Source organism: Phoca vitulina, unplaced genomic scaffold (genome assembly GCF_004348235.1).
Source record: "Phoca vitulina isolate PV1807 unplaced genomic scaffold, GSC_HSeal_1.0 scaffold23, whole genome shotgun sequence".
Taxonomy (NCBI): domain Eukaryota; kingdom Metazoa; phylum Chordata; class Mammalia; order Carnivora; family Phocidae; genus Phoca; species Phoca vitulina.
In genome coordinates this window covers 26,054,496-26,071,087 of record NW_022589726.1, presented here as the reverse complement: position 1 = coordinate 26,071,087, position 16,592 = coordinate 26,054,496, and the positions used below count along the sequence as shown (strand labels likewise).

The 16,592-nt window shown below is 42.1% G+C and overlaps 2 protein-coding genes across 3 annotated transcripts in view; both read left to right on the top strand.

Moving 5' to 3' along the window:
* The window catches only part of TMEM117 (transmembrane protein 117), a 453,511-nt gene that overhangs the window by 11,145 nt on the left and 425,774 nt on the right, over positions 1–16,592 (top strand). The window lies entirely within an intron of this gene.
* LOC116642256 (NADH dehydrogenase [ubiquinone] 1 alpha subcomplex subunit 3-like) lies at positions 491–869 on the top strand. The gene has a single exon (XM_032420503.1). The coding sequence runs from the start codon at positions 552–554 to the stop codon at positions 804–806; it is 255 nt and encodes an 84-aa protein (XP_032276394.1). The 5' UTR covers positions 491–551; the 3' UTR covers positions 807–869.

Genomic DNA, 16,592 nt, shown 5'->3' with positions numbered 1-16,592 from the left:
CAAGGATAGAATTCATTCTGATAATTGGGATAAATGGAACCTGGGACTTGAATTCTATCAGGATCTTCTTTGTCCCAGTTTCTCTAACGTATCTGTTTTATTCTCTGTTCACACTGAAGATCAGTTTACATCTGCTCAGAGAGACTGGCTTGACTCTCTTGGTCCCAAAGTTTAGACTCTCGGAAAAGAGACTGATGTTGACCCAGGTTGAGTGTGTTTTCCACCTTTTGCCTAATTGATTTTGTCAGGACATTGGTGATATTTACCCAACAAATATTCATTGATCACTTATTATATGCCAGGAACTATTCTAGAGAGTGAATCAAAAACCAGGGTCTAGGGATGCCTGGGTGATTCAGTTGGTTAAGTGTCTGCCTTCGGCTCAGGTCATGATCCCGGGGTCCTAGGATCCAGTCCGCATCAGGCTCCTTGCTCAGTGGGGAGCCTGCTTCTCCCTCTGCCTGCCGCTCCCCGTGTTTGTGCTCTCTTTCTCTCTCTCTGACAGATAAATAAATCTTAAAAAAAAAGTCCTTTAGGCCACTGCGACCAAGATGGCTGGGAGACTCGCCACCTTCCTCAAGGATGCCTGGGCCAAGGAGCCGGTGCTGGTCGCGTCCTTCACCATAGGGGGCCTCACTCTAATTCTGCCCACCCTCAGCCCCTTCACCAAATATGCCACCATGATCAACCAGGCCACGCCCTACAACTATCCAGTGCCCCTCCAAGATGATGGGAACATGCCTGACGTGTCCAGCCACCCCCAGGACCCCCAGGGCCCAAGCTTGGAGTGGCTGAAGAACTTGTGAGCACCCCCGGTGACATGGAGGAGGCCCCTCCCCTGAGCCAATAAAATGTGAAAAGCAACCCCCCCCAAAAAAAGTCCTTTAGGGGCGCCTGGGTGGCTCAGTCAGTTAAGTGTCTGCCTTCGGCTCAGGTCATGATCCCAGGGTCCTGGGATTGAGTCCTGCGTCGGGCTCCCCACTCAGCGGGGAGTCTGCTTCTCCCTCTGCCTCTGCCTGCCACTCTGCCTACTTGTTCTCTCTATTTCTCTGTCAAATAAATAAATAAAATCTTTAAAAAAAAAAAGTCCTTTAAAAAAAAAAGCAGGGTCTACGCCCTCATAACAACTTACATCCTGCAGGAGGGAGAAAGACACTAAACAAATTAATGTATAATATGCAAAGAGATGGTAAATGCTGGGGGGGAGGCGGGAAAGAAAGTTTTAAATGCTGCTGGGCCAATTAGAAAGAGAACTTAGTAATAAAACATTGAATTTAGTAATTATAAGATCATAGGTGACACAGTGTGGGTATTTTCAATCTAGAAGCTTGGTTAGAAACAGATAGCAATGGCTTAAGGAAAAAACAAATTAAAAACATAGATATACACACATAGTATTACTTATATATTCTTCTCAATATCAAACTATGGTCATCTGTTTCTATTACATAAATTTATAAAATGTACATATTTTATATTTTTTATATATATACATAGTTTCAAGAAGTTTGGTGAGGAAATGAAAGGAGATGGGAAGTAGCTAAAAATGTAAGAAGGACCAAGGAAAGATTTTGTTGTTGATGGTGGTGGTGCTGGTGTTGAGGAGTGAGATTAATTTATCTGCTTGACATTTGGGGGAAAGAGCTAGACTGAAATGAAGATAAATACATGGAGAGATCTCTGAAGGCTTCTCTGCTTTATTTATTTTATTTTATTTTTTTAAAAGATTTTATTTATTTGAGAGAGAGAGAGAAAGCAGAGAGAGAGCGTGCACACGAGTGGTGGGAAGGGGGCAGAGGGAGAGGGAGAAGCAGACTCCCTGCTGAGCAGGGAGCCTGACACGACAAGGGGCTCCATCCTAGGACCCTAAGATCATGACCTGAGGAGCCAAAGGCAGATGCTTAACCGACTAAGCCACCCAGGTGCCCCCTCTCTGCTTTATTTATGACTTAGGATTCAGATAGAAATGATGGCCTTAGCGAGGACAGGTGGAGACACCCCGGTTCCTCAGAAATTGTCATGAAAGAGTTAAAGGTTTGTATTCTAATAGGTACCTTGGGGTGGAGGAGTAGAGAGGTAAATGGTGATCTGATGATCTGTATTTCACTATGAAGAAAGAAGAGCCAAAGATAAAGGTGGAAGGATTGGAGGATGCAAGGGGTTTAAGAAAGTGGCTAAGGTTTGGAAGAGCAACCCTATGGAGTGTAGATGCTAGCTGACTAGGGACAAACAGAAGGGTTACTGACAATCACGGAGGGCTGTTGGGGTTAGCCACTGTAAATTGAATGATATCAGTCTGAACTGCTGAGCAGTTTTCTTTATGAGAGCTCAGTCACCTGGAACAGAATTCGAGAGAGATTCATCTGCGTGGGGACTGCCCAGGCTTGCTGTATTGGAAACAAAGGATGGAAAATAAATGGAGGGTTCTAATAAAAAAGTTATTCTTTTGATTAAAATGGGGCCTGGCTGGGCATGGAAAGGAGGTAAGGAAGATTGATGGTCTGGGAGGAGCGGGCATGGACTGGAAGATCAGGTGAAACTGCACAGGTGAAATGGAATTAAGAAAAGGGAAAGGATTTATGGATGTGGTGAGATGCCATGTTGTAATGAAGGACAGCCATTCTTCAGTGGTGATTCCCAACTACAATGTGGCCTTTATTAGTGCCCAAGTAAAGTGCAGAGACAGGTCTTGACAGAGGGTATCTAGGAACTGGGTGTTAGTCGGGCCATCCACCAGACACTGAACAAGCATGGTGTTGTGCATGACATTCATAAAGATGGGAGAGGTTAAGGGTGGGGGCTGAGTGGGAGAGGGTCAGTTTCCAAAAATGGTTCAGGAGTGCTGTTAGACAAAATGCTAGGTGTCTATTATAAGCAATGACTGGTTGTGTTTGTGATCCATTCAGGAAATTTGCTCAGTGTAGAAAGGTAAGGCAAACTTTAGACAAAATATCCAGTTTGGAGAAAAGTTATCCCTTATATTGAGATTGAGAATCATATGGTCAAAGTCATGGTATTATTAATAATAAGGGCAGATCATTTGGTTTCTACACTTAATGTTAAGTTATTTTATTATAAAATCTTATGTTTTATACTAAAATCACATTTCATTGATGGCTTACTTTTTAATTCTCCTGTTGGTATAAATAATTCAGCCCTGAAAAAATCACTCTGGATTTCAAGTAGTATGTTGAGTACAAATTATTTTGAGATAGTGCCAAAGTATGTCTTATTTATTTATTTATTTTTACTTACTATAGGAAAGATTCTATAACATAGTTAGCTTTATCACTTCTATTTGGCAATTTTCTTTTTTTTCTTACTAAAAATCTATGAAATTATATGGGGTATTAGAGAAGGAATGATAACCTTTTGCAAATCTTGGTGATAAGTGGAAAGATAACTGGATTCTGGATTGAATTTTCTAATGAACTCCAAACTTGTCTTCTTCTCTCTCTCTTTATCTCCCTTCATGGCCATTGTGTCTTCCTTCATTCACAAAATGGTAATCATTTAGTTCTGTCCTTATTCAGTTAATTCTGGATTTTTGCTACTGGAATAATTTTTCTACATGGCTAGATGGCTCCTATTACCTACAAAATAAAATCTATACTCCTTTGATTGATATCCAAAGCTCTTGATGATCTACTCCTGCCTGACTTCAAACCTGGTCTCTTGACATGCCACACTTTAGAATTATTTGCAGGTCCTCACACCTGCTGGGTTCTCTCATGCCTCTGTGTCTTTGCATATGCACCCCTCCTCGTGCATCATGCTCAAGCCCCTTCTTGTTAACTTGGTTGATTTCTCTTTTTTCCTTTACCTCCAAGTTCAAGCATTACCTCCTCTTTGACACTTTTCCTGACTCCCTCCTGTCAGATGTTGTCTTCCCTTCAGCTCCCACTGTGTCTACTTGCAACAAAGAATGTACAGCAGGGTGCTTGGGAACTGACAGCCATACAGCATTATGGAAAAGAATCCAAAATTTAATGCCAGCACAAACATTGTTCTTATTGGCCTGGAATGTGATAAATGTTTCCATCCTTGTTCCTAAATAACCAGCATTAATACATAATTAAATTTTTTAAGGGGCCATATTTAAACCTTTAACAGTTTGCAGGTGCAAGCTTGTCGTGGGTGGTGGTGATGGTGGTGGTGGTGTGTATGTGGGGAGGGGTGGGATTGTTAATTGCAAGCACAGAAATTCTTGTTACAGAAATTGAAATGGTTTACAAAATAATCAGAATCATTTTGTGGGATCAGTTAAACAGCTTCCTTTTTGTTAATTCTCCAATGAAATGCCAAGTAAAAATATTGAACAGAATGCCACTATTCCTTCATTGCCCCTTTCATTTCATTAACTTGTGAGTCTTCCCTCACTTATTTTATTATGGAAAATCTCTTCCCTAGTAGACTCCGGAAGGACAGTACCTTATTGCCCAATTAAAGCATGAATGAGGAAGAGTGATCAATCTATGAGCACATAATTTAATCTACTTTGTTGGTTAATTTTATTTTTATGAGGCATAAATATTACAATTTTGTGGCTTTTGAATTAACTGCATGAAACCGCCTCATGATTTATGATTTGTAAAGGGAATTGTCCCAAACAAAAATGGTGACTCTTGCAAATTGGAAATTGCATGTTATCAGGAACACAAATGATTAAATACATTTTTAAAAAGATTTATTTGAGAGAGAGAGAGAATGAGAGAAAGAGAGCGTGGGAGGGGAGTGGGTCAGAGGGAGAAGCAGACTCCCCACTGAGCAGGGAGCCCAATGCTGCAGGACTCGATCCTGGGACTCCAGGATCTTGATCTGAGCCGAAGACAGTCGCTTAACCAATTGAGCCACTGAGGTGCCCTGATTAAATGCATTATAAATTACCCCATCTCACCTTTGCTGTATGATTGGAATAACATGAGAGAGTTGGTTTTCCTACATTAGCACTAAACTTTTATGGTTTCAGACTGATCACAAATCCCAAATTTCTCAAATGTAGAGAATAATTTAGGAACACATGGGAAATCACAATTGATACATTTCATAAAAATTTCTGTAGGTGTAACACTGAATCTTGTTGAGGTGAATATTACATTTGGATTTTTGAAAATCTAATTCCATTTGAATACTTTCCCAATGCCTCTCGCTTCCAATTGTGTGGATGATTTCATTGTTTAAAAAAATAAGTATAATGCATCCTAGGGTTTTGGAGAATTATACATTATACACTGGAGAAACCCATGAATAGAAAAATCGAAAGATTTCTAATGACAAGACTTATATTTCTGATGATAAGACTTATATAAAGAAATAAGCTTGCTCAAGAAATCATTTTTATTCCAAAATGGAATTGAAATGATTTACAAAAACATATATGCTTAATGCAATAGGAATAGAGAATGAGCACCTGGCTGTACATTCTTTGTTGCAAGTAGACACAGTGGGAGCTGGAGGGAAAACAACATCTGACAGGAGGGAGTCAGGAAGAGTGTCAAAGGGGAGGTAATGCTTGAACCAGAAAAGAGAGAGAGTTAAATATGTTTTGATTTCATGAGGTGTTACCTGGTTGGTTTCGAGCTTCCTTGGAGCCTGGGCAAAAAGGGAAATGTGATCTATTATAAGCCTTTGGATACTAGAAACGATGGAAATTTCATGTTTCACAAGGGAATCTTTCTTTGCACTAAATTTTGGAATTTCCTTGCCCTAAATTCTGGTAAAGAATTTCTTTTTTCTTTGGTTTGTATGGGAGACACTGAGTGGCAAAGGCAGAAATAGATTTCACATTCTTGTATCTTAAAGTAAACTTTCATAAAAGTTTAGAGTGTAACTTTTAAGCAGAAAAGCAATTCTCTGATTTTTTTTTTTTTTTTTATTCCCTGAAAGTAATTCTGTGAAGTGCAGAGTGATCAGGGTCTAAGAAGTGCCTTCTGATTGGATAACTTTATCCAAGCATGAATCTTAGGCCATTAAGATTGTGACAAATGTATTTCTTAAACAAACTGCTCTTGCTATTTGTCTTCCCTATTTTCTTCTTGTTTCCTAACTTGTGCAGAGAGCCTCTATTAGTTGCAATTTTCTTAACACGGATGGAGGGCAGGGGGCAGGCTGACTTAGGATGAATTGTCAAGTATAGGATATGAAAATGATTCAGAACCTGTTAGTATTGCACAGTTCCTTTTTTTAAAACAGACATATTTGTGTATATAGTTATTTGTATAATTGTTTCACTAATGTCTGGTTTCCTAGCTATACCAGAAGCCTCACGAGGGCAGGCTTACGTTGTGTTGCTTATTGTTTAATCCTTGGTGCTGAAACAATGCCTGGAACACAGCAATATTTGCTAAATTTGAATGAATAAATTAATGCTCCTTTGTCTTTTACATGTTGTATTTGCCAATTTTGCCTTCTTATCGTAAGCTATAAAAGGGTATTCATTTGTTCATTCATAAAATATGAGACATGGTCTCCTCTCTCAAGGAGTTTAAAATCTGGTTAAAGAGACAGGATACATATGCATGAAAAATTAATTACTCTGATAATACAAGGAAGTGCATATCAAGTATCAAATGAATAGTCCAGACTGTGAGAGTTATGGGAATTCAAGAAAGCGATCATGATGGGCCGGGAAGGTGCAAGAAAGCTTTGCTGCCAGTGTGGGATCTAAGCTGAGGCTGAAGCGTGAGGGGGATGAAAATAGTCAGATATGATGCAAAGAATTCATTACAAATTTCAGGTCATGGGGTAGATGGTGTGAGCCAAAGAGATGAAAACAACTTAGCTTTTTTTGGAGTCGGGAAAAACGGGGAGGAAGTCATGCTCATTTTGAAGGGAGTGAAAAGTCTGCATTAGGAAGGAGAAGGAGATGTAGCAGAAGGGTGGGTTAATTCTAACTGCTTTCTTTGGTCTTGAAGTGCCAGTCTCACACTTTGCACTTTATCTCTTCCAGTGGGGGATGATGACAAGATTCTCATGAAGCAGAATGAAGCAGGATCTAGTGGGAATTGGAGAGGGGCAGGGTAGGGGAGTAGAAAGGGAAGGAGGAAGGTATTTTTGGAGCCTCTTGCAGCCATTCAGGCCACTCTGGCCTGGGGGTGGGACAGTGGGCCACAGGATGGGCACATGTGGAACCTTGTGAAGCTTCAACAATTGATGGGATTGAGGTGGTGAGACTAGCGTGAAGTTACGGGTAACTAGGAGATTGGGTGAGTGACTAAGGGAGTAGTTATTTTATTTAAAAAAAAAAAGAGGAATTCATTAGGACAATGCAGTTTGAGAAGATGATGCATTTAGGAAATGGTGGGTTGAGGTAATGAAAACACTGGCAGTGGACCATTTACCTTGAATAGTGCTCAGAACAGCACAGGACAGGTTAGCTGAACTGAATCCAGGCACACCATTTCTTATCCAAACCTTGAGACCAGCCATGTTTCAGAATTCAATGCTTGTGCCTGTGTTTGGTAGCTGGCCCTAGGGGGCTGAGGAAATACTTCATTATCAAACACATTGGCATAACTGTAGCTGGATATATACGTATTCAAATGAAGTGGTGTAAATAAATAAAGACTATAAACAGCCTCAAACCAGTTCAGGTTAGGTTTTGCTGCTAAGTGAATTCAGGTTTGGTCAGGTCTTGCAAAGGGATCAGTTACAAAGATGAGAGTCTTTGGATTTCAGCATTACAGAAACTGGATAATGGACCTACACTTGATTATAAGCCACATTTCATATACATGTTTGGTGCCCCCAAGATATTCAGCTGCAGAGAAATCATGATGTTTTCAGAAGCCTGTGATTAACAAAAGAAAAAGAAAAAGAATGGTTTGACTGATAACTAGACATCTATAAAAGAAGAATGAATGTTGAAAGGGGATTTTCCTTGTGTTGATATTATGAGAAATATTAACGAGTTTGCTATTTTCTGTATACCTAGGTCTGTTTTAGTTGTAAATAGGAAGTTCTGAATAAAACATTCTCAATACATCCAGAAATTTGAGAAGACAAATTCTATGATTTTTTTCTTTTGTTTTATTTTAACAAAAAGGCCGTTTTCCATAAAATACCAAGTAACTCAACAATGTTCTGCCATTTAATGAATTGAATAAAGCTAAATGCTTGTTTGTTTCTTGTTGTCTTAGCTTTAAGTCTAGTCCGAAATTCTTTGTGTTTGAGCTACGCATATGATTTTATCATTTCAAAATAGAAAAGATTCAGACGTCCCGGAAAGTGTGGGCAAGATAGTCATGGTGATATAGGAGTATCAGAACATGAAGAAACAGATTTAATCATACATTTAGGAAGGAAAAGCATTACTTTAATGGTATGAATGCCATTACATGGTATTCCATTAATGGTATGATACAACCTCTTTTGTGTTAATTTGGGATCTGAATAGCTGAATGGTATAAATGACCCTCAAATTTATCCTGATAGTTGATAGTACATTAAGAAAATGTGTATTTAGGGCGCCTGGGTGGCTCAGTTGGTTAGGCGACTGCCTTCAGCTCAGGTCATGATCCTGGAGTCCCGGGATCGAGTCCCACATCGGGCTCCCTGCTCAGCAGGGAGTCTGCTTCTCCCTCTGACCCTCCTCCCTCTCATGTTCTCTGTCTCTCATTCTCTCTCTCACAAATAAATAAAATCTTAAAAAAAAAAAAATTAAAAAAAAAAGAAAATGTGTATTTATTATACACATTATATTGTCAACAGTTGATTATTTTAAGTATTGTACTCTCAAATAAGGACTTCCTCTTGGAGGAATTACTTGAACAAATGCCTTTTATGTAGCTAAATGCTACTTAGAATATCTGTAATTTTAAGCTTTGTCTTCTCAAAAGACTGTATTTGGTACTCATGAGGGTCGTTATTCAAATGTTTATTACCATCTTCATTCTCAACTAATGAATACCGAGTGCCAGAACATTCCTTTCTCTTCCACTTGAGTTGTCAACACACAATTCCTTTCTGAAAAGTAAAATAATTTTAGTCAGAAATAACTGCAGAATTCAAGGGAGAGAAACATGTTATTCCAATGCTTGAGAAAAATAATGAGAGAGAGCAAAAAGCAAAGCTTTTGAAATGAGAGGTTCAGAAAGGTAAGCTGGGAAATGGTTGATATTTAGCATTAAAATAATCCCCAAGGAACACCCTCTTCACAGGAAGATTTGAGGTCTAAGAGTTGGTGAACTCGGTAGCCCTTTACAAAAAAACTTGTGCCGCGTTGCCGCTCTCTCTTCCGGAGCAGGAAAGGAAGCTGGGGCTGGAAATGCCAGGCACGCGGCCATTTCCTCCCGCACCTCCTTATTAGGTGCCTTCATTAGTTTGCTGTGCAGGAAGTTGTGCTTCCATGAGCTCGAAAGGGCAATCAGCGGCAGCTTTCCGTGTGATAGGATCGTCTGGCTGCTCCAGTTCCCGTAGGACAGAGGATGCAAACACTGCAAAAGTATACCTCAAGGACTTCACAAAACTAACTCAGGTTAGAGAATTGTAATTAAGCCATTATTAACCAGGTAGCTTTCTGGATACTTTTTACTGTGCTTGATATAAATGGATCATCAGAGACGAAGGCACCCTTTCCTCACCAGGTCCAGTCATTGCCTCCATTTCCTCTTCTCCTTTCCCACCTATTGGAGGTAAAGTAGAAATTTCTTATGAAAGTGACTATCCGGGACGCCTGGGTGGCTCAGTCGGTTAAGCGTCTGCCTTTAGCTCAGGTCATGATCCCAGGGTCCTGAGATCGAGCCCCGCATCGGGCTCTCTGCTTGGCGGGGAGCCTGCTTCTCCTTCTACCTGCTCTGTCTGCAGCTCCCCTTGCTTGTGCACGCTCTCTCTCTCTGACAAATAAATAAAATCTTAAAAAAAAAAAACAACTTAAAAAAAAAAGAAAGTGACTATTCAGTGGAATTGTAGCAGGCAGATTCCAGCATGTGGTGCCGAGAGAAACCACTTCACTGATGAATGAAATACAAGTAGCCAGCGTGGAACTTGACAGCTGGTTAAACAATATATAGTCGCAATGGAAGTGAAGAGTGCTTGATCCCTTGATTCATTTAAAATCACATTGATAGAGATGGCTTATTGTTCAAATAAAGGGTCAACAGGCCTAAGTGGGAGAGGAGTGTGATTTGAGAGGACACTGACAAATGAAAGTTTTCCCTGGTTTGGATTTCTTTTCTCCTTTATTAATTCCTAAAACTAGATTATTTCTTGAAGATAGTTTCACTGGGTTAAAGTATTACACTACTTGGTAGGTAGGATGAACTAACAAGGATATTAATAATTGGCTTCCTTGGGAGATCTAGGTCCGAAGGGTACATGTTGGGAGGTGGGAGAACGTAGGAGAATGTTCTGATGTGGTTAACTGTGCAGGATCACTGTTGCTGTGCTGGATTCCGGATAGAAGGAGGGAAAGCCAGGCCATTAGAAGACCTAGGGGTCCACGGAGGGGGGGTGGCGTCAGGCTGGAATAAGGACACGTAGCCGCTCCAAAGACAAACTAGCAGTTTCCAGGGGTGGCCTTCAAGCTGTGTATTGGATTTTGAGGCTCGGTGGTGGTCAGAGCAATTCTGTTGTTTTGATATATGTTTCTATCATGGCTGTGGCCCTGACTTATTGTTGACGGTTAAACAGAAATGTGCAGGATTGATTTGGCCGGCTCCAAGGTCATAGCAATAGCCAGCAGTAAAACTGGAACATAAACTGAAGCCTCCTGATTCCCAGACAGGTGCCTTTTCAGGCCTCCCAGATGGCGAGCCCCCAGCAGTCGAGCCTGGTCCGCCTCGGGACCGGATTGTGCTAGACCACTCCCTACAGCTTCGCTCCACTTTGTGATGGGGATTTTTTTCTGGCACCACCTCCCGCCTGCCCGGCCTTCTCTTTCGGGTAAAGAAAGTCATTTTGTGGACCCTGCAAGCAGTTGTCCAGTTCCAGGACAAAGCCTGTCATTGCCGCTGACCCACAAGACGTCAGCCCAGTGCTGCCTGCTCTCGCAGCCATCGGCGAGGTCACATTCTGTGTTGGGCTTTACTTCTTCCCCCTGATTCAAGAGGAATGTGCTTACACATCAAGGTTTCCCTGGACTAGTCCACGCTCGTTAAGATACTTTGCATATCCTTGAGGACATGCCCATTGAAATGGATAGACCGGCTGAGAGTTGACAAGTAAATACACACAGAAACCTGACGGAGCAAGTCTCAGGAGCCCAGGGAAGTTTGTATTTGCATGGTAAAGTTTTAAACTTTGCATTTCCTGCTGCCTCAGCATTCCTACAAACAGCCTGGGAGCGCCCTGCCCAGGTGACCAGGTGCACCAGCGTGATAAGGCTGGCCTCTGCCGCACGAGTCCCCCGTCTTGCCCTCCTCCCCTGTGACCTAGTGACGTTCAGACACACCAGTGACATCCTCTCACACCTTTTGTTTGTGTACTCCTGACCCCCAATAAAGACACTTGCCCACTGTTCTTACTCTCTTGGCTCCCCACCTGCTTGGTTGAGCCTGCTCCCTTGGCCCTCCACGTCTCCTACCCACCCCCCACCCCCAGCATGGCCCCCTAGTGGCCTGCAGTGGCTCTCTCTCTAGGACTAGTGAGGATAAGAAATGCCGTTCTCCTGCCCCTCTCCTGTGTACCCTCTGTGGCCACACCTGACTGACCATCTCATGAAACAGCGCAGAGCAGTGTTTCTTGCTGCTTCGTGACTAGCCCCTCTCTCTTTTATGTTCTTCCCAGTGTTTTCCTGTTTGAACTGTGCCATCACTGACAAATACAGAGTACCCATCATTTGCAAGGGACAGTGTTAGGTGCCCTGAGACTCTTGGCTTTCAGGAGCTTGTGGTGAGCTAAGGAGATTAGACACAGACATACGAAAATACAGCTGTAATAGGACTCTGATGTCAGCATATGGTAATTGCCATGTAAGCAGGATGGGCAGTCTATTCTGAAGGAGGCAAGAAGTCATTCCCAACAGAAATGGTCAAATAAAACCTTCTAGTAGGAGTTCATGGGAACTCTCACAGTGAGTGGGTTTGGTGAGAGCGTCCTTGTTACGTTTTCAGCCTGTCTCTGAGTACCTCTAATAGTGGTGAACTCACCATCTCCTAAGAAGTCTGGGTCTGACCACTGTTTCTGCAAGAGTTCTTGGGTCTGAACCTGAGCCGTGACTTGCAGCTCCAGGAGAATTCCATTGGAGGGAGGAGGGCATTCCAAGCTGGAGAAATGTCAAGCACACAGTTGTAGGGAAGGAAAGGGTGGCTGGTTTTGCGGTAGAGTGGGAGTGGGGTAGCTTTCCTGCATCGGCAGATTTGGGTCTTCTGGAGGCTGGAAAGGGAAGCTTCAAGGAAAATTGTGGAGGGTCTTGCATTTCAGGTTCAGGAGCTTAAAATTCATTCTGACGAGAAGAGAGGGCCATGGACCATGTCCTTGTTTTTTTAAATTTAGATTCTGAAAGTGGTACATGCTTGTTGTGAACAAAACAAAACAACAACTAAACAAACCACGCCCAAATTATATGAATGAAGTCAGAGAACATAAAAGTTTTGGATCATAAGAGTGACAAGATCAAAAAAAATATCGTAGGATGATGGATGCAGGATGACTGGCTTTGAGGTGGGGAGGGTGCCTCAGCCACTCGGGTACACCTGACCTCAAGGGATCGGGGCTAGATTTAGAAGTGGCGATGAGGATGGAGTGGAGGGGAGGGAGGAAGCAGGGGTGTGAAGGGAGACCTGATAGTGCAAGCACACTCTTCTCTTTTTAAAATTAACATCTTCATTTTAAGAACTCTGTTCCCTGAGTCCATTCCCATCATTTACTAAACATAAGGCGTAGAAACTTGAATTACCAGTAAATCATCTTACCTTCTTTTCCAAGTTTTCTGAAAGTAATGAATGTATTATTCTGGTTATTTGTAACACTAAGAGACTTTAAGAAAAAGCAGATTTATGTTCACAATTCTATATCTCAAGTTGCGAAGATATTGATGCCACTGAATTTCCTTTCTGAAGCTTCGTGTTTGCCTGAACTTGTTCACTGTTTTGGATCATGCTCATTGATTTGTCTCAATTCACTTACGAAGTAGAGGGGCCTCAGCAATATAGGACTTGATTTTGGTCACTCAGTGAATACATATTGAACATTTTCTAGGCTCTGTGGCTCCAGCATTGAAGAAAACAAAGTCCCTGCCCTGACCGAGCTTACACTCTAGTGGGAATAGATGGACAATAAGGAAATAAGTGATTACATATTATGTCAGAGGGCAGTAAAGGCTGTGACAATGAATGAAGCCGGAGGACTCTGGGGAGGCATCTGGGAAGTTGTGGGAATTTCCTCTGATAAGATAGACGTTTGAGCAAAGACCTGAAGGAGATGAAGGAGCAGACAGACAGCAGCTTTCTGGGGGATGACGACCCAGGAAAAGGGAGAGGCGAGTATAAAATCCCCAAGACAATAGTAAATTTACGGTGTTTGATGAACAGCAAAGAGGCCCATGGCTGGAGCAGAGCGAACAGAAGAGTAGAAGTGGGGATGGGACAGGGTTAGCAAGATTATAGGCATTTTGTTGTAAAAAGCCCTTTTCCCTTAAGTAAAGGGAAGCAGCGATAAATTCTTCTGTGTAACTTTAAGAATTTAGTTTCTAGTGCAGACATACTGCATTTCAGGTGTTTTAGTGAAACCCTTGAGCCCTGCTTCCTAGTTCACTCTGAGGTAATGCACAGTTGGTGGCTTTCTTTCTGGCAGCTCCTTTGCTCTTCAGAACTCCCATTATGGCTCCTTTATGGGGGTGCTCACCACCACCTCCCTCCCTCCAGTGGGCTCTGGAAGTGAAGAAAGCTGCTTTTTATGGTGGGTGAATTATTCGATCATTTTAAAGAGTCTCCCAGCCGTGCCTGTCCCCCATCCCTGACAGCAGCGCTAATTCTGTGATGGTATTTTTAGCAGTGGGGGCGGGGAGCTGGCCCTGGCGGCAGCAGTTGTGGAGGCGGGCCCAATTGTTTGTTGCTCAAGTTCTGACTCTCAAATCACCCCCAGAGGGTAAGGAAAGCATCTTTCTCTAGGGATAAGTGAACGATCTGTCCATTGGAGGGCAGGGGGGTAGAGAGGGGGCTTATGGCCCTTCCTGTGTTTTTTCCTCATTACTCCTGCCATGAGTCTGTTAATTTAGCCACATGAAAAATGACCCTATCCATTTATTTCTAGGTTGTTTTCCTGCTTCTATTTAGAGCCTAAACAGATTACTGGATTCTATCCCCTCCACTGAATTTTGTGAACACAAGCGTTTACCAATCCAAGCATTTAAATCAGGACAGAGAATTTACTTAACAGCTGAATTCTTGATGATAGATCCAATTGAATATGAAAGAAGAATATTTTTACTCTTCCTCAGAAAACTCTCAGCAGGGGGTGGAAGAAGAGCTTGAGATACAATACCCAAGCAAGTCTAGATATTCCACCCTTAGATATACAAGACAGGTTGATAAAATGGATGTTATGCATCCGTTTAAGAGGTATTTCTGGAGCACCTGTTCTGTGGGAGGCCCAGTTCTAAGCCTCGGGGATGCAACAGTGAATAATAATAACAACAGCAATAACAAAACACTCAAGGTTCTTGCTCTCATAGGTTGTACATTATGGTGGGGGAAATATAGACAATGTGGTCATTCACTCAATCCATCAAATATTTGTCTCACACATCTCTGGAACATAGTGGGATGGTACTTCCCGGTCTTGTGATTAGTTCTGGCTAGTTAGGTGTGAGCAGGGTTGATGTGTGGCATTTCTGAGTTGGAGTATTTAATTTGCACATGTAAGATCCTCTGGCTTTTTGTTCTCTTTTCCTCAGCCATCAGCAGTATTCTCTGTCGTTACTGCTTCACCCAGAGTGAAGGTGATGCAGAGTAGGTTCCTTACCGGCCCTTAATGAACATGTAGTTTGAGAAAGAAAGTAGACCTTTGTCGTTTAAAGCCATTGAGATTTTGGAGTTGTTTGTCATTGTGGCATAACCTAGCCTAGACTGAGAAAGAAATGAAAAAAACAAAACCCCACTCTTTAAAAGACATAATTTCAGGGGCACCTGGATGGCTCAGTTGGTTAAGCATCTGCCTTCGGCTCAGGTCATGATCGCAGGGTCCTGGGATGGAGTCCCACGTGGGGCTCCTTGCTCAGCGGGAAGCCTGCTTCTCCCTCTGCCTCTGCTCCCCCTGCTTGTGCTCTCTCTCTCTCTCACTTTTTCTCTCTCCTTCTCTCTCTCTCTGACAAATAAATAAATAAAATCTAAAAAACAAAACAAAACAAAACTCTTCAGACTTCAAGCCCAGCATTCTTTAAAAAAAAAAAAAATGAAAGGCATAATTTCAGATAATGATATATTCTATAAAGAAACTGAGACGGGGACCTGTGACAGAATAGGATTGTGACAGAAAATGCCGGGTGCTAGTGTGGAGGCTCCTCTAAACTGGGTAACCAGATTAGCTCCCTTTGAGGAGCTTATATTGGAACAAAGACCTGAACGATGAGAAGGAACTAGTCACGTGAAAATCTGGAAGATGTGCACTATAAACTGAAGGAATAGGAAATGAAAAACCCATGAGTGGTGCAAACATTCGGTACACTTGAGAAACATCAAGGGTGTTTGTGGAGCTTCTAAACAGGGAGGATGAAGAAAGAGGATGAAATAGGAGTTACTGATGTAGGGCTTGGTAGGTCCTGGTAAAGAAATTTTATTTTAAGAATAAGACACCCTAGCATTTTGAGCAGAGAAATTATATATGATTTAGGTTTTTATAGTGACTATTTGGGTCGCTCTGAAAAAGAAATGGCTGTATGGGGAAAAGAGTGAAAGCAGGGAGACTAACTCCTGACTGGCAGTTGGGAGAGTCCTTGGGAGAGGGTGTGGAGATTTGATTCAAGATGGCATCAGTGGAGATGGAGAGAAATGGATGGAATCAGTATGCATTGTGAAGGTTGATCCCACAGAATTGGATGATGATTTGGATACGTGTGATAAACAGAAGATTTAAGGACGTGTGTGTGTGCCTGAGTGCAACTAGGTGGATTATGTTGCTAGTAATAAAGCACAGAGATTGGGGGAAGAAAAGATTTGGGGACAAAAAAATCAGGTTTTTATTTTGGACACATGGAGGTTGAAATGCCTGTCTGTATACCCATGCTTATTCAATACAAGTTAGGTATGTATGGGGTTCCAGTCCTAGAAATATGAAGTAACTTGTATCAAACTAATCTTTTTGTAGATAAAAATTATAACCTCTTAGCCCCCTCCCCCCAAATGAGACAACCGTTTGAAGGCATTGGAGAATGACCTAAAGAAAAAAGAAACAGGTGGGGGGTGGGAGGTAATTCAGCCCTGATAAAAGGGAGCCATTCTGGTGACAGCTTTAACCCTGAAGCCAGTCCTCAGCCCATGAAGCATGAGAGCAGCCATAACTCCAGTAGAAAGCCACAGTTCTCTTGATTTGTGGACTCAGAATATGGAGTGGGGCTGGTAGAGCAGCTGGAATGTAATGAGGGAAGTCCTGGAAAGGACAGGGTCCCCACAGAGTGGGGAGATCAAAATTAAGCCAAGTATAAACTTGGTTTAAGT